The sequence below is a fragment of the Pholis gunnellus genome, assembly GCF_910591455.1.
Source record: "Pholis gunnellus genome assembly, chromosome: 6".
In the NCBI taxonomy this organism is placed as follows: Eukaryota; Metazoa; Chordata; class Actinopteri; order Perciformes; family Pholidae; genus Pholis; species Pholis gunnellus.
The window spans coordinates 11,978,824-11,999,006 of NC_136532.1; the positions used below are offsets into that span (position 1 = coordinate 11,978,824).

At 41.0% G+C, this 20,183-nt stretch overlaps 9 protein-coding genes across 10 annotated transcripts; 4 read left to right on the forward strand and 5 right to left on the reverse strand.

Moving 5' to 3' along the window:
• Positions 1–35: 35 nt before the first annotated feature.
• Positions 36–2,370, reverse strand: alkbh2 (alkB homolog 2, alpha-ketoglutarate dependent dioxygenase). The gene is made up of 4 exons (XM_079160603.1): positions 2,244–2,370; positions 813–1,114; positions 533–731; positions 36–451 (listed from the first exon to the last, which is right to left on the reverse strand). The coding sequence occupies exons 2-4, from the start codon at positions 1,057–1,059 to the stop codon at positions 142–144; spliced, it is 756 nt and encodes a 251-aa protein (XP_079016729.1). The 5' UTR covers positions 1,060–1,114; positions 2,244–2,370; the 3' UTR covers positions 36–141.
• unga (uracil DNA glycosylase a) lies at positions 1,879–4,352 on the forward strand (the record flags this gene model as incomplete). The annotated part of the gene is made up of 7 exons (XM_079160602.1): positions 1,879–1,977; positions 2,282–2,482; positions 2,566–2,661; positions 3,323–3,420; positions 3,510–3,598; positions 3,707–3,885; positions 3,965–4,352. The coding sequence occupies 7 exons, from the start codon at positions 1,879–1,881 to the stop codon at positions 4,103–4,105; spliced, it is 903 nt and encodes a 300-aa protein (XP_079016728.1). The 3' UTR covers positions 4,106–4,352.
• An 814-nt stretch (positions 4,353–5,166) lies between these two features.
• On the forward strand, positions 5,167–7,385 carry LOC306696886 (peroxisomal membrane protein 2-like). Its single transcript, XM_079160605.1, has 5 exons — positions 5,167–5,342; positions 5,757–5,879; positions 6,052–6,214; positions 6,475–6,594; positions 6,700–7,385. The coding sequence occupies exons 1-5, from the start codon at positions 5,233–5,235 to the stop codon at positions 6,766–6,768; spliced, it is 585 nt and encodes a 194-aa protein (XP_079016731.1). The 5' UTR covers positions 5,167–5,232; the 3' UTR covers positions 6,769–7,385.
• On the reverse strand, positions 7,117–8,136 carry LOC306696892 (polyubiquitin-like). The gene is made up of 2 exons (XM_079160612.1): positions 8,057–8,136; positions 7,117–7,945 (listed from the first exon to the last, which is right to left on the reverse strand). Exon 2 carries the CDS (start codon positions 7,931–7,933, stop codon positions 7,460–7,462), a length of 474 nt encoding a protein of 157 aa, XP_079016738.1. The 5' UTR covers positions 7,934–7,945; positions 8,057–8,136; the 3' UTR covers positions 7,117–7,459.
• A 2,924-nt stretch (positions 8,137–11,060) lies between these two features.
• LOC306696893 (peroxisomal membrane protein 2-like) lies at positions 11,061–12,175 on the forward strand. Its single transcript, XM_079160613.1, has 4 exons — positions 11,061–11,157; positions 11,330–11,492; positions 11,672–11,791; positions 11,897–12,175. The coding sequence occupies exons 2-4, from the start codon at positions 11,373–11,375 to the stop codon at positions 11,963–11,965; spliced, it is 309 nt and encodes a 102-aa protein (XP_079016739.1). The 5' UTR covers positions 11,061–11,157; positions 11,330–11,372; the 3' UTR covers positions 11,966–12,175.
• A 187-nt stretch (positions 12,176–12,362) lies between these two features.
• Positions 12,363–13,314, reverse strand: LOC306696890 (polyubiquitin-like). Its single transcript, XM_079160610.1, has 2 exons — positions 13,255–13,314; positions 12,363–13,140 (listed from the first exon to the last, which is right to left on the reverse strand). Exon 2 carries the CDS (start codon positions 13,126–13,128, stop codon positions 12,655–12,657), a length of 474 nt encoding a protein of 157 aa, XP_079016736.1. The 5' UTR covers positions 13,129–13,140; positions 13,255–13,314; the 3' UTR covers positions 12,363–12,654.
• A 132-nt stretch (positions 13,315–13,446) lies between these two features.
• Positions 13,447–15,517, forward strand: LOC306696980 (peroxisomal membrane protein 2-like; the record flags this gene model as incomplete). The annotated part of the gene is made up of 5 exons (XM_079160717.1): positions 13,447–13,496; positions 14,578–14,700; positions 14,873–15,035; positions 15,219–15,338; positions 15,440–15,517. The coding sequence occupies 5 exons, from the start codon at positions 13,447–13,449 to the stop codon at positions 15,506–15,508; spliced, it is 525 nt and encodes a 174-aa protein (XP_079016843.1). The 3' UTR covers positions 15,509–15,517.
• Positions 15,518–15,899: 382 nt separating this feature from the next.
• On the reverse strand, positions 15,900–16,926 carry LOC306696888 (polyubiquitin-like). The gene is made up of 2 exons (XM_079160608.1): positions 16,807–16,926; positions 15,900–16,695 (listed from the first exon to the last, which is right to left on the reverse strand). The coding sequence occupies exon 2, from the start codon at positions 16,681–16,683 to the stop codon at positions 16,198–16,200; it is 486 nt and encodes a 161-aa protein (XP_079016734.1). The 5' UTR covers positions 16,684–16,695; positions 16,807–16,926; the 3' UTR covers positions 15,900–16,197.
• Positions 16,927–17,214: 288 nt separating this feature from the next.
• gatc (glutamyl-tRNA amidotransferase subunit C) lies at positions 17,215–19,240 on the reverse strand. Of its 2 annotated transcripts, XM_079160606.1 has the most exons (6): positions 19,144–19,240; positions 18,897–19,050; positions 18,753–18,803; positions 18,272–18,441; positions 18,006–18,109; positions 17,215–17,577 (listed from the first exon to the last, which is right to left on the reverse strand). In XM_079160606.1, exons 1-6 carry the CDS (start codon positions 19,158–19,160, stop codon positions 17,516–17,518), a joined length of 558 nt encoding a protein of 185 aa, XP_079016732.1. In that variant the 5' UTR covers positions 19,161–19,240; the 3' UTR covers positions 17,215–17,515. The 2 variants fall into 2 exon arrangements, with proteins under 2 accessions (XP_079016732.1, XP_079016733.1); XM_079160607.1 differs by having other exon boundaries at positions 18,897–19,228.
• Between the last annotated feature and the right edge of the window lie 943 nt (positions 19,241–20,183).

The window sequence follows — 20,183 nt, forward strand, 5'->3', positions numbered from 1 at the left end:
GCTCCTGATTTTCAGCGATACATAAATACATTTGTGATATTTACCCATGTGCCCAGGGACACTAACAGGTTTTGGCCCCCACAGTCAAAAGGCTTCTTGGGGACACTGGCCCCAAAGGCCTGGGTGATGATGCCCGCTTGGTCATTTCTTTCTGTCCAGTAGGATGCGTCTGAAGGTGAGGTTGATGCGAGGCAGGGAGATCTTCTTGCGGACAGGGAGGCTGTGGTACCAGAAAGTGTTGGTCGGTGAGTTCATGAGGAGCAAGCTTCCGTGAGCGAGCTCCAGCTTCACGGGGTCCATCTGTCGCCGACTACGTTTCCCCCGAGCGTCTCTGTGCCGAAAGATGAAGTCTCGTGCCGCTCCCAGAGAGACGGAGGCGATGGGGCAGAGGGGGTCCAGCTCCTTCTCGTCATCGCGATGCTCCCCCATGTGATCCTGCCCATCTTTGTACCTGGTGGAGAGAAGACCACTTTCAGCAAGGAGACGAGTCTCAAACTGTGATCTTCAAACTTGGACTCAGGAATTTCCTCACCTGTTAACCAGAACAAAGTTAAATGTTTGTCCAGTCGTTTTCGTGACAACGTCCCGAATATGTTCCAAGGTTGGAGTCCACGGGCAGGCTAAACGCGTCACTCCAGAATAAGTGTAGGTCAGACCTGCATCTCCATATGTGGCCTGCTGTCTCGGGATACCGTGCACCTTTCCAAACACCTTTACCTTTGCTTCTTCCCCTGCAACAAAAACAGCCACGATCAATCAACAGCTCTGCCACTTCCGGTCATAACTTTACAGAAGAAGGTTTGATGTTGTACCTGTTGAGTACACCACCTCCTCCTCCAGCTGTTTAAAAATGTGGTCTGCTTCCTCTTTGGAGAGCAGCAGAGCATAGTCACAGTCTAGTCCCTCCGACTCTATTTTCTGCCAGGGAATAGGATGAGAGAACTCGTCTTCCTCATCGTCCTCCCGCTGCTTCATCCTCTCATCACTCTCCAGTTTGATCCTCTTCTGTGGACGTCTGGCATTGTTATTGCTGGAGAGTTTATTCACAAACTTTTCCATTGTAACCGGTCATCTGTGGGACTCTGGGGACCTTGATTTTAGGGTTTTTAAAGACCTGGATGATGCAAAAACAATGGAACATTAACCCTGATTTTGTAAATAAATGTGAAAATAATAAATGTGTGGATCTGCAGTGAGTGGACAGGATTATTATTGTTACGCCATATTCGAATGTAAATAAAAGGCAGGGCTGCAACTAAAAGTATTACACAATTAAACGCTTTGCTGATAAAATGTATAAAATAGTGAAAATGCCAAAGCCCAAGGTATTAGATATTAAAACAGTTAAACATTCATATATATTCAATATCATATAAAAACAAGTAAAAGTAGCAACTCCTCGTATTTAAGAACATTTAAGAAACGAAATAGATTTTGGGGCATTTTTGCCTGAAAAATGCCCAAACTGTATTTGTTATCAAAATAGTCGACGATTCATTTCTGTTCAATGACTTCTCAATCGACCAATTTATTTTAGCTCTACAAAACGGTGTGACAACAGTAAATAAGTTGACATTATCCTTTTACACAATACAGTGTCACATAATAAAGAATAACGTTGATAAAACGTATATTTCTGTTAAATACTCGGTAGCTTAGCTGTAGTAAACACCACCGTTAGCAACAGTTGGTCTTGAACAGCGCTCAGCTCATTAGCATGTCTGTGTCGTCATTTCTTTTTTGGCGCGAATACTTCAATACCAGTAGAGAGTTTGTGTTTTCTGAGGGGACCACTGCGCGCCTATAGTTCCACTAATACCTTAATAACTTAACATAATTAATTCACAGCTGCTTGCCGCCAAGGTGTTTTTCAACAAAATGATTGGACAAAAAACTATTAACTCATTTTTTTCGCCTGTGTCGAAGAAGAGAATTTCTAAGGACATAAATGAAGCCGAGGAGGATGCCAAAGACCCGGTGAGCGTCACCTCTACTTCAGTCTGTCCGCTAACATTAAACACGTGTCTAGCGTGTACTGTTAAAACATAACGTTATTGGTATTAAAACACTTACAGTGTACTTGTAGTCCTATTTAAGACACGTGCAGCGTAATCCAAGCTGCGTTCAAGAGCACTGCTGTGTTCTTGGTCGTTGTCAAAAGTGGAGCAAAATAGCTTCCGCAGCACGAAAAATGTTTGCACTTTACTGTCGAGGGTTTCTAAACCGGTCTGCGCGATTCTCACCCGCTGTGTATTTCGTTGAAAACGCTTCAATTGTGCAGAAGAAGCTGAAGTCCGTGGCGGTGGAGCCGGAGCCGTCCAGCCCGGCTCCTGATCCTCTCTCCTCGGACCAGCTGGACAGGATCGCCCGCAACAAGAAAGCAGCGCTGGAGAAACTCGCCTCTGCTCAAACACCTCCGGGCTTTGGGGAAAGCTGGAAGGAGGGACTGTCGGAGGAATTTGGAAAACCCTACTTTAAACGAGTGAGAGAGAGACAGAGAGAGTCGTCACGCTGTGTGTCTCTGCGGTTATGAGCTGTTTAAATAACTCCATGTCTCTGCCACAGTTGATGCATTTTGTCTGCGAAGAGAGGAAACGCTACACCGTGTACCCACCTGCTGAACACGTCTTCACCTGGACTCAGACGTGTGACATCCGAGATGTGAGTGTATCTGCGGTGACCTGAGACACTGTCTGACGCCACAGTGTACAGCATTTAATGTTGACATAAACAGACACACAGACGTTGCAAAGTGCTGTATCACAATAAAGAGAATCATTTAAAGAGACAGAGACCGCGGACATTATATGAAATGTGTACATGCCACAAAATATATAGTTATGAAATCAAGAAGTGCCTTTTATGGTGCTTTAAAAAGAATTGAGACTTTATGGGAGTTCCAGAGTCGATCAATAACACAATCAAGAGAAGCCTTGACTTTGAAGCAGCCAGAGGCTTCCTGCAGTGAGGACACAAGTCCTTCGTTGTGTGTTGGGCTCAAACATAATCTTAAAATGTCTTAATTAAGTGGGCCAGTTAAGTTTGTGTAATTGTGCATGACGGTACCGGGGCCAATAAAAATAACTCGTGTTTTGTCTCAGTTAGGTTGTAGAAGACTGCGAGACATCCTGTCTCTTATCACACTTAAGAGCAGCTATTGTGACATACGTTGACAAACATATTTCAGAGCCTCCCACGTGCTAAACAGACAGCAAGCCGCCTACACACCCCAGCAGGCGCTGAGGACTTCACATGCAAATTAAATTTGCAAATGAAAAATCAAAGTTTGTGTGTGTGATTTGTCTAATCCCTCTATTTCCAGGTCAAAGTGGTGATTCTTGGCCAGGATCCATATCACGGTCCTAACCAAGCCCATGGATTGTGCTTTAGCGTCAAAAGACCAGTGCGTCCTCCGCCCAGGTGAAAACCTTCTCAGTACCTCTGCCTGTGAGCAACTAGAAATCGTCCTTTTGACATATTTCTCACACCCGTGATCCTTTTCCATCTAGTTTGGAGAACATGTACAAAGAACTGGTGTCGGACATTGAAGGCTTTCAGCACCCAGGACACGGAGATCTGACTGGATGGTCCAAACAAGGTATTTAAAAAAACAACAATAAGCATTTTACTCAAACTTGCACAGCAAGAGATCTGTTTGGTCTTGACCTCACCTGCCGCCTTCTTCGCCCGTCACCTCGCCCATCAGGTGTGTTGTTGCTCAACGCTGTGTTGACTGTCCGAGCGCACCAGGCCAACTCCCACAAAGACAGAGGCTGGGAGACGTTCACTGACGCCGTGGTGCAGTGGCTCAGCAACAACCTGGAAGGCCTCGTCTTCATGCTTTGGGGATCTTATGCTCAGAAGAAGGGAGCTGCTATTAACAGGGTGGGTCTACTCTGTTGTTTTTAACCAAAGCCTTTTATAACCTTCATGCATCTAACTTTCTGTTCTCTCGGTTCTGTAGAAGCGCCACCACGTCCTGCAGACTGTGCATCCTTCTCCCTTGTCTTCTCATAGGGGATTTTTTGGATGCAAGCATTTCTCAAAGGCCAACGAGCTGCTAAAGAAATCCGGAAAGTCTCCCGTAAACTGGAAGGAACTTTAGGATGTTATTCATGTTTTCTTACATGTATGTTGGTGACCTACAGACCAAAACACACCCTAAGCTTTCAAAATGTCCTCTTTTTACGAAACCGTATGTGCCGAGATTTCTTTGAGTTCATGTTGGCAGTTTAAACTGTGTTGTGCTATACACTGAATCTTTCTTAAACGCCTTTTCTAAAACTGTTTGTTCAGCATTGTAAATATTTTTTTGTTTTTTTACTTTTTATTGAAAAATTGGTTGTATTAAAGTGGTTCCAAAAGCTTGTTTCACATTCATGTCTCATTGTTCCACTGCTGAGTTTCAGGACCACTTTGTCATCTTTTACGTGTAAAAAAAAAAAAAAAAACTTGTTTAAATGCACAAGGCTAAGAAAGCAAAGAAGTCGGCAGGAGGTAGAATTGACGTAGAGAGAAATACTAAAAGATGTGTTTATTGTTAGTTTGTCTTTCTCGTAGCCTTTCACACAGTTTTACTGGGAAAGATGGCTGCATTATTTTAGGCTCGCAGGGACCTAGTAGTTAAAGTTTCAGTTTTATTTGACATAAACTGGTTAACATCGGGTCAATTACAAATGTTTTTGACGAGAACGGGTCAGCTCAGCAATAAAACACTAGTCACAAATAAGGTAAAATGACAGGTCTGGTAGAAAGACAATAAGGAAAAGTGATGGCATAAGACATAGTGCTATATATATATATATTTATGTAAAAATGCTAGCTCACTGTTGCGCCTAAATGAACTGAAGTGATTATTAATGTTATTAGTTTCAATATTCCAGTGCAGCTCCTGCTTTAACAAGTAAACATGTCTGCCATGAAAAAGTTCAGTAACTGTTAGAAGTCAGTGTGTTGTGCGATCAGGAGGGCCAGAATAACAGAAATAGTAAGACAAAAGCGCATATACCTTCACATATGTGAGCACGCGTGCAGGTCTGCAGTTTAAAACTAGACAGAAACCGTAATATTCAACTGATCATCTTTGTCGGCTGTTGTTGACGTCGTCTTGAAGGCGTGGCTCCGTCAGTGACGCGGTGCTGTTTGCAGGAAGAAGCTGCTGCTTTTCAACTCCGCTGCTGTCAGTGCTGTGAGTCTCGTGGTGGTAATGTTTGTACAGTTAAACAACTGACAATGCCTGTGGAGAGCCTGCCTGTGCGGAATGCGTCCGTTTCTATCCGTTTACTGCAACAATATCTGGTTCTTCTGAAGAAATATCCCATCCTTACTAAGTCTGTGACGAGGTCTGTAGCTCTGGTTGTTCACTGACTGTAACTGGTCAACAGTGTTATTCATTCTGGTGCCTGGTGCCTGTTTTGTGTTGTGTTTCTTCTGTTTGACGGTCTGAAATGACGTGTTCCAATGTACTAAAGCACTGGCTAAGAGAAAACGCATTTTATTAACTTACTGTTTGCAACATATCGCCATTTGTTATCAGCTCTTACTGTATTGTTGACTTCAAAGTTTGTCCAAGGGGCCACTTTGTTTGCACTGACCACTGGCTGCCCTTCTGTGGGCTTTAGCCAATCAGCATCATGCACATAAAACCTCCCCTAACAACTTAATGACACGTGTTTGATTTGATTGGACTACCTGATCATGAATCTACCTGTTGCATATTAATGGTTGTGTTCGTTGTGTGTCCTTGATATTTACAGTGGCATCCTCTCAGCTTTGGGAAATCTTCTGTCTCAGATTTTGGAAGCCAAAAGAAAGGCCAACAATGGAGCCCTGGTCCATCAGATTGACCCAGCTGGAGCTGCACGCTATGCCATTTATGGGTGAGACTAAATACAGAAACATAATTGAGGGTTGACTTGCTCGTCATGGCTCATGTACAGCAAGTAAATGATTGTAATGGCATGATCCTGTTAGACTAGAGCGTCAGACATTATAATATACATAAAATACATACATTTTGTAGTCATATTATTCCCTGGTTGTCTATTTCAGGTTGGTTATTACAGGACCGGTGAGCCATTACTTTTACCAGCTGATGGAAGTGTGGATGCCCAGCACAGACCCGCTCTGCATTGTAAAGCGTCTGCTACTGGATCGGCTTGTTTTTGCCCCCGGCTTTCTGCTCATTTTCTACTTTGTTATGAACATCCTGGAGGTAGGTCATCTTAGAAACTCTCCCTCCTCATCTCATTGAAGGGACACTCCAGCAAATTGATAATGCACTGGCAGAAAGTTATGTGATAGCAAGATATATATATATATATATATATATATATATATATATATATATATATATATATATATATATATATATATATATATATATATATATATATATAAAAAATAAAGATGTATTAAATTGTGCAGCAAAGGATGAATAAAAGTAAATATATGATCATTCCAATCTATATTCAGGCTAAAGGGTGGAAAGACTTTGAGAAGAAGATGAGAGGAAGTTACTGGACTGCTTTAAAGATGAATTGGAAAGTGTGGACTCCCTTCCAGTTCATCAATATCAACTTTGTGCCTGTTCAGGTATGCATTCCACTGGCGTCCTGTCACTGAACAAATGATGAGTCACATAGTGGCACTACTTAATGGTAATCTTCGTCTCTTCCTGTGTCTGTTTTTTGCTTACAGTTCAGAGTGCTGTTTGCCAACTCGGTGGCCTTATTTTGGTACGCCTACCTTGCATCTGTGAGGAAATGAAGCTTCGCGAGAGTTCCTGACTGAAAATGAATCTGGAGGAAACTGCTTCTTCCCTGTGGCTTCAGCATTTGTTCTGTTTACTCTACTACTGTTTATATACTATAATTCTCACATAGAATTAAGTAATTAATTTGAGTTCAAGCCATTCTACCATGCTCCTATGATTGTTATGTTTGTAATTACAGAGCATAATACATTTCTTTTTTATGAAGCACTGACAAAGACTTATAAGATGTAATAATAAACACTGAATTATATGACTGAGAAAGTCTCTTAATAGCTGTAATAATGTTCATTTTAAAACAGTGTTTCAGTGGGACTTTCTGGTTGTGGTCTGTACAGGGTTCAGCTCCACCCCTGAGCAGAGGAAACAGTAGGCCTGCAGGAAATGTGAGGAGACATGCAAATTTACATTTGAAAAGTTTTATTTGTTTTTAACAGTGTCCAGTTAACACAATGCAACGTTGTGTGTATAACTTATTTGTACTGCCAAAGCCTGTTGCTTAAGCCTAAACACGTTTTTAAGATGTTATGGAATCTAGCAGAATACACAGAGGAATGTGTTGATTTTTCCAAATGAAAATGAAAATACAAATAAATAATGAATAAAAAAGGCATTTAAAGCTATATGATTAATTTAAAGCTAGTAAAGGAATGTTCAGAAAATCATCTATATGAACCAGAAGTGTCCTCAGCCTCCTCTCAGGCGTAAAGTCATGTAGATGGTGCTCATCGCTTTGACGTTGTAGTGCGAGAGTTTACACCCGGGCTCCGTCATCTCTCGGCCCTCGTGGATGAGCCTCTGCTGGTTCTCTGGGATATTCTCTCTGCGTTTGACCTGGCTCTTGAAGTGGCCCACAGTCTCGTCGGGTGTGATTTCATAGGTGCTCGTCTGCCCCTTTTCGTTTTTGAGTAACACCTGCACAGGCGCAGGCTGGGTCACCAGCAGGGACACGCTGGCACCGGGACCAACACCGTAGTGGCTGACGGGACTCGAGTCGTCGCTGAGGGGAGTGTTCACGCCGTTTATGAAGACCAGCTTCTGCGTCTCAGAGGGAACAGAGAGTTCCTGCTGGATCCGTGTCTTCAGAGAGCCCACTGTGTCCTGTGGGTGCACACTCATTTTATGGGAAGTCCCATCCAGCATAATGATGTTTATATCCATGATGAAAGAGTCCTGAAACACAATTCAATACATTATTGAAAAAAGTCAAGTTGAAAAAAATAACTATTTCCACTGAAGTATCACGGTGTGTTTCTATCGTTGTTGACAAAGACAGATTCTTACCTTGTGATCACTTTAGTAAATTCTTCTGCAGCTTCAGGTCTTCAGACGGTGAGAGGAAAACAAGCGATGCTCCAGCTGTGCCCACAGTTTATATACAGTCTGCCTCAGCTGATCGACTCCCTCCCCTTTACTTAAGATTCGTTTTCCCTTCACTGACTCAATAACTTTCGGTTTCTATTCTCCCATTAGCACTCCGCTGTTAGAGGCGCTGCATCTTGATCATAACAAAGCCTTCTGGTATGTTTATGCATTTACGAGGTCAAACCAGGACCGTCATGTTGAAATAAAGGCAAGGCCATTTCTGATGATACCAGACATACACGTCATAGTCTACGTCGTATGATATAACATTTTCTTTGGAAACAAAACAGAAAGTGAGAGAACAGTAGGATTTTTTTTTAAATTAAAGTTAAACACTAGATTACAGAGGTAATCAACAGGGGGTCCGCGACCTTTAGGCGGTCCGCGGAGGTACTGCAGGGTGGTCGTGAAATTATTATTATTTTTTCCACAAATTTCAATGTCTTTAAACACACACTAACATGAATCCAACATATTGTAGCAAGTTGATAAATGGAGGCAGAAGATGTTATATTTCAGTCAGAAATGCACACATTCAGCGACACATATGAGCTCTCTCAAGCTGGGCACCGTTCACTCACAGCACGAGACTAGCCTGGACCTGTCCCTCCAAGGCTCCTGCACACAAACAGGAGGACCCCCCCCCCCCCCCCCCCCCCCCCCCCCCCCACACACACACACACACACACCCGCCCCTATTGCTGCTGTGCCAATCACAAGGCCTCATGTTACATGCTGGCTCTGTCAGGTTCCCCATGATTGACCTAGAGCCTATTCAGTCCCCAGCTGATTAAGATCCCAGATACAAGGACTCATGCTGCAATATTATTTGAAAAGAAGATACCGCTGTAAAAAAAAATGAAAAAACAACGACATTTACTTCACCCACAAATCCTTGTGCAATGATTTTTGCAAGATATTCTTGGCTAAAACACTGCAGCTCCTATCCACAACAGCCAACTACTGAGGCCAGTATATTATTGTGCCAAGTGTTTGGACATTGTTATGAGCGCAAATGGATCGTGTTGTAAGTCGACCAAAAAACATGAATCTGTCCATTCTTTTAATAGTTCAGTATTATATGCAAGATAACAGGTATGTTTATGCATGGCAGTGGCACTAATAGGCCATCACTCATTTTTCGTTTCCACATTTATGTTTAAAATAAAAATGTCCATTTGAATAGCTTGTATTCATGATTATCATGCAATTGACAGACAATGTTGATATTGGCATTGGCATCAGTTGACAAGGTATGTTTATGAATGGCAGTGGCTCGGCCACCCTGTACCTTCACATGTTTAAAATAAAATCATGAATATATGAACCTGTGTATTATTTGAATAGCTTAGTATTGAATGCACAAGAACAAGGTATGTTTATACATGGTACTAGGCCCAGTTTAATACAAAACACAATTGTATACAATATATATAGTAGGGGGTCCCTGCTCCATCTCTCTATCAGTTTGGGGGTCCTTGGCCTGAAAAACGTTGAAGACCCCTGCACTAGAATGAAAACAGGACACACTATCAAGATCATAATGTAAATCCCAAATTAAAACAACGTACTGCCATTGCAGTGAATCCACTCATATCACAGGTTGCCAACACACTGCTCACTCACACTTCACATACAATTCTACTGAAACAAAAACAGCATCTATCAATACTGCAACCGTCAAATGAAACTGAAAAAGAACAAATCTAAATGCACGTCCAGGCTTTTATTTTACACACCAAATGAGAACAAATGAGTAATACACGTCATAATTCTGAGTATTTCAGCATGGCGGCCCTCTCCTCCCTCTTTGGTAGAGGGATATTTCCTGCGATGAGAAAAATAAACAGTAGTTAAGGATCTTCACATTTGCAAACAATAACAGGATGAAAAAGTTACAGCATAATTAATTTGAGATTCGATTCACCTTTGTCTATGCAGAGTAATGGTGAGAGTCTATAATAGTGTCGATATGAAAACACTAAGATATGTACAGTATGAGCACTTATGAACATGAACAGGAGTTGCAGAATTATAAAGTGCAGGTATAAGACAGCAGTATAGAAATGAATAAACTAAAGGTGAGATATACAGTGAGGACTATAGTATACATATTTATGGTAAGTGTATGTGTGTAAGTCATTAGGCAGTGAGGCTCTATTACATTTTTTTATTATAGTTTTATTTATTGATCATCTCAATAATCGTAAAATCAACACTAATGTTTCAAAATAAATGTATTCAGGTTGTTTCGTTACCTGGTGGTGCCACAAAATATTCTTCAACAACAACTTCATGGCATTTATTTGATTTGATTGGACTACCTGATCATGAATCTACCTGTTGCATATTAATGGTTGTGTTCGTTGTGTGTCCTTGATATTTTCAGTGGCAGTTGTGATGGAAGATTTCTATGTTAATTGGGAGAAGAGAGTGTCATTCACAAATCAATAAAGTCTTCCAAAGATTCAAAGTTGTCTTGTTCTGTTGATTCGCTTGCAAGGAGAGACTGCATCTGAGCCACAACAGTCAGTGTCTGTGATGGAATCGCCGAAAAAGAACAAGACACCACATTCTTTTATACGTACAGAGATAAATCATACATAGGGAGGTGATGTTTTGGACACAGGCTGTCTTATCTGGGTTTATCCGGTTCATGCAGCTGGCCTTCCTCAGTTTCGATACTTTGAAGGTGAGAAGGATATTTCAAACACAAGTTCCTTATTACTGCATAGTTTCAACTTTCTTTACTTCATATCAAGTAAAAAGAATGAGCATAGACTGTTCTTCACAGTCAATTGTTTTGCTACTCCTCCATTAGCTGTCTCCTTGATAGATGATACGTAAGTTTCGGGTTCAAGGCAAGGACACATAGTCGTAAAATATATTTTACCATTACACATCCTCTCAGCTTTGGGAAATCTTCTGTCTCAGACTTTGGAAGCCAAAAGAAAGGCCAACAATGGAGCCCTGGTCCATCAGATTGACCCAGCTGGAGCTGCACGCTATGCCATTTATGGGTGAGACTAAATACAGAAACAGAATTGAGGGTTGACTTGCTCGTCATGGTTCACGTACAGCAAGTAAATGATTGTAACGGCATGTTCCTGTTAGACTAGAGCGTCAGACATTATAATATACATAAAATACATACATTTTGTAGTCATATTATTCCCTGGTTGTCTATTTCAGGTTGGTTATTACAGGACCGGTGAGCCATTACTTTTACCAGCTGATGGAAGTGTGGATGCCCAGCACAGACCCGCTCTGCATTGTAAAGCGTCTGCTACTGGATCGGCTTGTTTTTGCCCCCGGCTTTCTGCTCATTTTCTACTTTGTTATGAACATCCTGGAGGTAGGTCATCTTAGAAACTCTCCCTCCTCATCTCATTGAAGGGACACTCCAGCAATTTGATAATGCACTGGCAGAAAGTTATGTGATAGCAAGAGACATATATACAAATAAAGATTTATCAAATTGTGCAGCAAAGGATGAATAAAAGTACATATATAATCATTCCAATCTATATTCAGGCTAAAGGTTGGAGAGACTTTGAGAAGAAGATGAGAGGAAGTTACTGGACTGCTTTAAAGATGAACTGGAAAGTATGGACTCCCTTCCAGTTCATCAATATCAACTTTGTGCCTGTTCAGGTATGCATTCCACTGGCGTCCTGTCACTGAACAAATGATGAGTCACATAGTGACACTACTTAATGGTAATCCCCGTCTCTTCCTGTGTCTGTTTTTTGCTTACAGTTCAGAGTGCTGTTTGCCAACTCGGTGGCCTTATTTTGGTACGCCTACCTTGCATCTGTGAGGAAATGAAGCTCCGTGAGATTTCCTGACTGAAAATGAATCTGGAGGAAACTGCTTCTTCCCTGTGGCTTCAGCATTTGTTCTGTTTACTCTACTACTGTTTATATACTATAATTCTCACATAGAATTAAGTAATTAATTTGAGTTCAAGCCATTCTACCATGCTCCTATGATTGTTATGTTTGTAATTACAGAGCATAATACATTTCTTTTTTATGGAGCACTGACAAAGTCTTATAAGATGTAATAATAAACACTGAATTATATGACTGAGAAAGTCTCTTAATAGCTGTAATAATGTTCATTTTAAAACAGTGTTTCAGTGGGACTTTCTGGTTGTGGTCTGTACAGGGTTCAGCTCCACCCCTGAGCAGAGGAAACGGTAGGCCTGCAGGAAATGTGAGGAGACGTGCAAATTGACATTTGAAAAGTTTTATTTGTTTTTAACAGTGTCCAGTTAACATAATGCAGCATTGTGTGTAGAACTTATTTGTACTGCCAAAGCCTGTTGCTTAAGCCTAAACACGTTGTTTCAAGATGTTATGGGATCTAGCAGAATACACAGAGGAATGTGTTGATTTTTCCAAATGAAAATACAAATAAATTAAAAATTAAAACAATTAATTTAAAGCTATACGATTCATTTAAATCGAGTCAAGGAATGTTCAGAAAATCATCTATATGAACCAGAAGTGTCCTCAGCCTCCTCTCAGGCGGAGATTCAGGTCGATGGTGCTCCCCGCTTGGACGTCGTAGTCCGAGAGTTTATACCCGGAGTCCGTCATCTCTCGGCCCTTGTGGTTGAGCCTCTGCTGGTTCTCTGGGATCTTCTCTCTGCACTGGACCCGGCTCTTGAAGTGGCCCACCGTCTCGTCGGGTGTGATGTCATAGGTGCTGAGCTTCTCCTTTTCGTTTCTGAAGAACACCTGCACGGTCGCAGGCTGGGTCACCAGCAGGGACACGCTGGCACCGGGACCAACACTGTAGTGGCTGACGGGCCTCGAGTCGTCGCTGAGGGGAGTGTTCACGCCGTTTATGAAGACCAGCTTCTGCTTTTCAGAGGGAACAGAGAGTTCCTGCTGGATCCGTGTCTTCAGAGAGCCCACTGTGTCCTGTGGGTGCACACTCATTTTATGGGAATTCCCATTCAGCATAATGATGTTTATATCCATGATGAAAGAGTCCTGAAACACAATTCAATACATTATTGAAATAAGTCAAGGAGATAAAAAAAACTATTTCCACTTAATAAGTACTACGGTGTGTTTCTATCAGCGTTGACAAAGACAGATTCTTACCTTGTGATCACTTTAATAAATTCTTCTGCAGCTTCAGGTCTTCAGTCGGTGAGAGGAAAACAAGCATGCTCTGAAGCAGCTGTGCCCATTGTTTATATACAGTCTGCCACAGCTGATCCAACTCCCTCCCCTTTATTTAAGATTCATTTTCCCTTCACTGACTCAATAACTTTCGGTTTCTATTCTCCAAACATGACTCTGCTGTTAGAGGCGCTGCATCTTGTTCATGACAAATCCTTCTGGTATGTTCACGAGGTCAAATCAGCACCGCCCGGTTAAAATAAAGGGAAGATCATTTCTGATGATACCTGACAAACACGTCATAGTCTATTTTAAGACACAAATATCACATGATATCACATTTTGGAAACAAAACAAAGTGAGAGAACAGAAGGAATTAAGTATTGTTTTATTTATTTTTTAATTAAAGTTAAACAACAATAGTATGAAAACAGGACACACTATCAAGATCATAATGTAAATCCCAAATTAAAACAACGTACTGCCATTGCAGTGAATCCACTCATATCACAGGTTGCCAACACACTGCTCACTCACACTTCACATACAATTATACTGAAACAAAAACAGCATCTATCAATACTGCAACCGTCAAATGAAACTGAAAAAGAACAAATCTAAATGCACGTCCAGGCTTTTATTTTACACATCAAGTGAGAACAAATGAGTAATACACGTCATAATTCTGAGTATTTCAGCATGGCGGCCCTCTCCTCCCTCTTTGGTAGAGGGATATTTCCTGCGATGAGAAAAATAAACAGTAGTTAAGGATCTTCACATTTACAAACAATAACAGGATGAAAAAGTTACAGCAGAATTAATTTGAGATTCGATTCACCTTTGTCTATGCAGAGTAATGGTGAGAGTATAAATAGAATAAGTAGTGTAGATATGAAAACACTAAGATATGTACAGTATCAGCACTTATGAACATGAACATGAGTTGCAGAATTATTAAGTGCAGGTATAAGACAGCAGTATACAAATGAATGAACTAAAGGTGAGATATACAGTGAGGACTGTAGTATAAATATTTATGATATGTGTGTAAGTCATTAGGCAGTGAGGCTCTATTACATTTTTTTATTATAGTTTTATTTATTGATCATCTCAATAATCGTAAAATCAACACTAATGTTTCAAAATAAATGTATTCAGGTTGTTTCCTTACCTGGTGGTGCCACAAAATATTCTTCAACAACAACTTAATGACACGTGTTTGATTTGATTGGACTACCTTATCATGAATCTACCTGTTGCATATTAATGGTTGTGTTCGTTGTGTGTCCTTGATATTTCCAGTGGCATCCTCTCAGCTTTGGGAAATCTTCTGTCTCAGATTTTGGAAGCCAAAAGAAAGGCCAACAATGGAGCCCTGGTCCATCAGATTGACCCAGCTGGAGCTGCACGCTATGCCATTTATGGGTGAGACTAAATACAGAAACATAATTGAGGGTTGACTTGCTCGTCATGGCTCATGTACAGCAAGTAAATGATTGTAATGGCATGATCCTGTTAGACTAGAGTGTCAGACATTATAATATACATAAAATACATACATTTTGTAGTAATATTATTCGCTTGTTGTCTATTTCAGGTTGGTTATTACAGGACCGGTGAGCCATTACTTTTACCAGCTGATGGAAGTGTGGATGCCCAGCACAGACCCGCTCTGCATTGTAAAGCGTCTGCTACTGGATCGGCTTGTTTTTGCCCCCGGCTTTCTGCTCATTTTCTACTTTGTTATGAACATCCTGGAGGTAGGTCATCTTAGAAACTCTCCCTCCTCATCTCATTGAAGGGACACTCCAACAATTTGATAATGCACTGGCAGAAAGTTATGTGATAGCAAGAGACATATATATACAAAAATAAAGATTTATCAAATTGTGCAGCAAAGGATGAATAAAAGTAAATATATAATCATTCCAATCTATATTCAGGCTAAAGGTTGGAGAGACTTTGAGAAGAAGATGAGAGGAAGTTACTGGACTGCTTTAAAGATGAACTGGAAAGTATGGACTCCCTTCCAGTTCATCAATATCAACTTTGTGCCTGTTCAGGTATGCATTCCACTGGCGTCCTGTCACTGAACAAATGATGAGTCACATAGTGACGCTACTTAATGGTAATCCCCGTCTCTTCCTGTGTCTGTTTTTTACAGTTCAGAGTGCTGTTTGCCAACTCGGTGGCCTTATTTTGGTACGCCTACCTTGCATCTGTGAGGAAATGAAACTCGGTGAGATTTGCTGACTGAAAATGAATCTGGAGGAAACTGCTTCTTCCCTGTGGCTTCAGCATTTGTTCTGTTTACTCTACTACTGTTTATATACTATAATTCTCACATAGAATTAAGTAATTAATTTGAGTTCAAGCCATTCTACCATGCTCCTATGATTGTTATGTTTGTAATTACAGAGCATAATACATTTCTTTTTTATGGAGCACTGACAAAGTCTTATAAGATGTAATAATAAACACTGAATTATATGACTGAGAAAGTCTCTTAATAGCTGTAATAATGTTCATTTTAAAACAGTGTTTCAGTGGGACTTTCTGGTTGTGGTCTGTACAGGGTTCAGCTCCACCCCTGAGCAGAGGAAACGGTAGGCCTGCAGGAAATGTGAGGAGACGTGCAAATTGACATTTGAAAAGTTTTATTTGTTTTTAACAGTGTCCAGTTAACACAATGCAACGTTGTGTGTATAACTTATTTGTACTGCCAAAGCCTGTTGCTTAAGCCTAAACACGTTGTTTCAAGATGTTATGGGATCTAGCAGAATACACAGAGGAATGTGTTGATTTTTCCAAATGAAAATACAAATAAATTAAAAATTAAAACAATTAATTTAAAGCTATACGATTCATTTAAATCGAGTCAAGGAATGTTCAGAAAATCATCTATATGAACCAGAAGTGTCCTCAGCCTCCTCTCAGGCGGAGATTCAGGTCGATGGTGCTCCTCGCTTGGACGTCGTAGTCCGAGAGTTTACACGTAGGCTCCGTCATCTCTCGGCCCTGGTGGATGAGCCTCTGCTGGTTCTCTGGGATCTTCTCTCTGCACTGGACCCGGCTCTTGAAGTGGCCCACCGTCTCGTCGGGTGTGATGTCATAGGTGCTGATCTTCCCCTTTTCGTTTCTGAGGAACACCTGCACGGTCGCAGGCTGGGGCGCAGGCTGGGTCACCAGCAGGGACACGCTGGCACCGGGACCAACACCGTAGTGGCTGACGGGCGTCGAGTCGTCGCTGAGGGGAGTGTTCACGCCGTTTATGAAGACCAGCTTCTGCGTCTCAGAGGGAACAGAGAGTTCCTGCTGGATCCGTGTCTTCAGAGAGCCCACTGTCTCCTGTCGGTGCACACTCATTTTATGGGAAGTCCCATTCAGCATAATGATGTTTATATCCATGATGAAAGAGTCCTGAAACACAATTCAATACATTATTGAAAAAAGTCAAGGAGAAAAAAAAAACTATTTCCACTGAAGTACCACGGTGTGTTTCTATCAGCGTTGACAAAGACAGATTCTTACCTTGTGATCACTTTAATAAATTCTTCTGCAGCTTCAGGTCTTCAGTCGGTGAGAGGAAAACAAGCGATGCTCTGAAGCAGCTGTGCCCAGTTTATATACAGTCTGCCTCAGCTGATCCAACTCCCTCCCCTTTACTTAAGATTCGTTTTCCCTTCACTGACTCGATAACTTTCGGTTGCTATTCTCCAAACATGACTCTGCTGTTACGCGCGCTGCATCGTTTTGATCACAACACAGCCTTGTGGTAAGTTTATGCATTTACGAGGTCAAATCAGCACCGCCCGGTTTAGAGAAAGGGAAGATCATTTCTGATGATACCTGACAAACACGTCATAGTCTATTTTAAAAATATCACATGAACTCACATTTTCTTTGGAAACAAAACAGAAAGTGAGAGAACAGTAGGAATTAAGTATTGTTTTATTTATTTTTTAATTAAAGTTAAACAACAATAGTATGAAAACAGGACACACTATCAAGATCATAATGTAAATCCCAAATTAAAACAACGTACTGCCATTGCAGTGAATCCACTCATATCACAGGTTGCCAACACACTGCTCACTCACACTTCACATACAATTCTACTGAAACAAAAACAGCATCTATCAATACTGCAACCGTCAAATGAAACTGAAAAAGAACAAATCTAAATGCACGTCCAGGCTTTGATTTTACACACCAAGTGAGAACAAATGAGTAATACACGTCATAATTCTGAGTGTTTCAGCATGGCGGCCCTCTCCTCCCTCTTTGGTAGAGGGATATTTCCTGCGATAAGAAAAATAAACAGTAGTTAAGGATCTTCACATTTACAAACAATAACAGGATGAAAAAGTTACTGCATGATTAATTTGAGATTCGATTCACCTTTGTCTATGCAGAGTAATGGTCAGAGTATAAATAGAATAAGTAGTGTAGATATGAAAACACTAAGATATGTACAGTATCAGCACTTATGAACATGAACAGGAGTTACAGAATTATAAAGTGCAGGTATAAGACAGCAGTATACAAATGAATAAACTAAAGGTGAGATATACAGTGAGGACTGTAGTATAAATATTTATATGTGTGTAAGTTATTAGGCAGTGAGGCTCTATTACCTTTTTTATTATAGTTTTATTTATTGATCATCTCAATAATTGTAAAATCAACACTAATGTTTCAAAATAAATGTATTCAGGTTGTTTCGTTACCTGGTGGTGCCACAAAATATTCTTCAACTGTGTTTTTGGAGAGATGAAGCAGTTCTTCAGCGCAGTCTCCTTCCATCACAACATCGTCCCTCAGTTTTAATGCCCTGAATGTGCATGGACATAATCACATTAATACAACAGGCTTCACAAGAGTTTAAATTGAGCTACAGTTGTTGCTCATTTGTTATATGCTATTTGGTTCTAACTGTGATTAATTAGGCCCACGTGCAAAATACAGTGTTTTACATTAACTGTCTGTACCACACCTGTCCTCCAGAACTGAATCCATTGGTTCAACACCTGACGTGTCAAGAACATGAAGCTGATCTGCAAATCGTATGGCTTTCTCCAAACAAGCCAGTCCCTGTTTGGTGCGGAAATCAACCAAGGCCAGTCGCTCCAGTTTGTCCACCAGGTCAGCAGGGATATGGGCAGGCTGTAAAATCAAAATGTGTTGCTTAGAAATGTATGTGGGACAGTCTCTTTTCACTGTTGCTAAATTACGAATGTCTTTATCTGTAAGTATCCATTGAATAAAGTTATTACATCCATTAATAACATCTAATCAGCAAACACTGTCATCATTTATGCCCCATAATTTGACCTTTGGTCTTTGATAATCTCCAACAGAGAAAAAAAAATATTCCAACCAGTATTTTAATTGCTGACATGAATTTCAAGGCGTTATTAGGTCACCAAGCCGAGGACTGTATAGTGTTCACATTCAGCCAGTCATGAGGATATTACCGGGGGAAGCTGGTCCTCTGGTATTAGTTCCCATGTAGCCACCGCTGGTACCTAATAGAGGACACACAACAAGCCTGACACTCAATGTTCTGCTTTGGCTGCAGAATAAACGATTCATATAATAGTCATTGACCTTTAATTTACCTTGGAGTGATGATTCCTCAACAGACGCGTCACATGTGTGACGTGGCTCTGGATCTCCACGTTTGTTATTGAGTGTCTATCGTTTGTTAACAGGTTAAATGAAGGCCGAGGGATTTTCATTGACAAGCCACGACATGTGCATTTAGCAGCGAGACTAAACAAGGACATTTTGAGGACAGTTAGGTAACCAGCTGCGCCCGAATTTCATAAAAAAGTCTGTCACATGTTTTAGTATTTAATAACTCACCAGGAGGATGAATGCATGGGTCTAAACCACAGACTGTGTACAGGGCTAGAGTAGCATAAATATAGCTAACGACTAGCCTCAGCTAGCCCGGGAGGTAAAACCAATGGGTAAAGCGAGAGGTTTTAACTTCTACTTCCGTCTCCGCCCATAGCTCAACAGTAATCGTCATAGTAGGAAATTCATTAACAACATCGTACTTCTAGCATGCAGAGCGCCCGGATAGCTCAGTCGGTAGAGCATCAGACTTTTAATCTGAGGGTCCAGGGTTCAAGTCCCTGTTCGGGCGTAAGTAGTTTTTCAAATCTGACAATAAGTGTAGCGAAATCACATCTTCTAAAATCCATTTTTCTCCAAAATTCTCCATCTTTTCGCAACCTATCAGCTTTGAGTATCAGTATATTGTCGAAGCTGCCAATTACAGGTTGAGACTTGCTCCCACTCCTCCGCCTGAGGGCGCAGACACTTCTTTGTTGAAGTTGGCTATGGATCGGGAATTATTTGAGATAACAAGGTAAGATGCCAAAACGATTTGATTTGCTTAGCCGAGCTAGGTAAGTATAGCGGTAGCTAGCTAAGACACATTTATTGCAGAGAAGAGACGACAATAACAATTATCATTCATTTTCATTTAGTTTTCTGTATTGTAGTTAGCTCACTGTTTCTAAACGGGCGTCTGTTATGACAGTCACAGTAAGCCCCTCTTTTGTTAATTTTTATTTTCATTTATCACATAATAAATAATATTTGACATGTTGTAAACGATTGGTAATCACCTACAAATTAATCCCCAACGTCATGGGTTTGCGAAGCCCAGTTTGGCACTCCATGTAGCTCGTGAGTCGAACTAATTCTTGGTTGTGAAAGCCAATCACCGTTCAGTCTGTAACCACAAATCAACCAGGAAGTGTCCGCTGTGGCCAATCGGCGCTCGTATCGCAACCAAGAATCAACCACGAATTAACCAATCGGCGTCTTCGAGCTCACGATGAATGACGAGAACGGACGAAGACGATTATTTTCGTATCTCCGACATTTGGAAA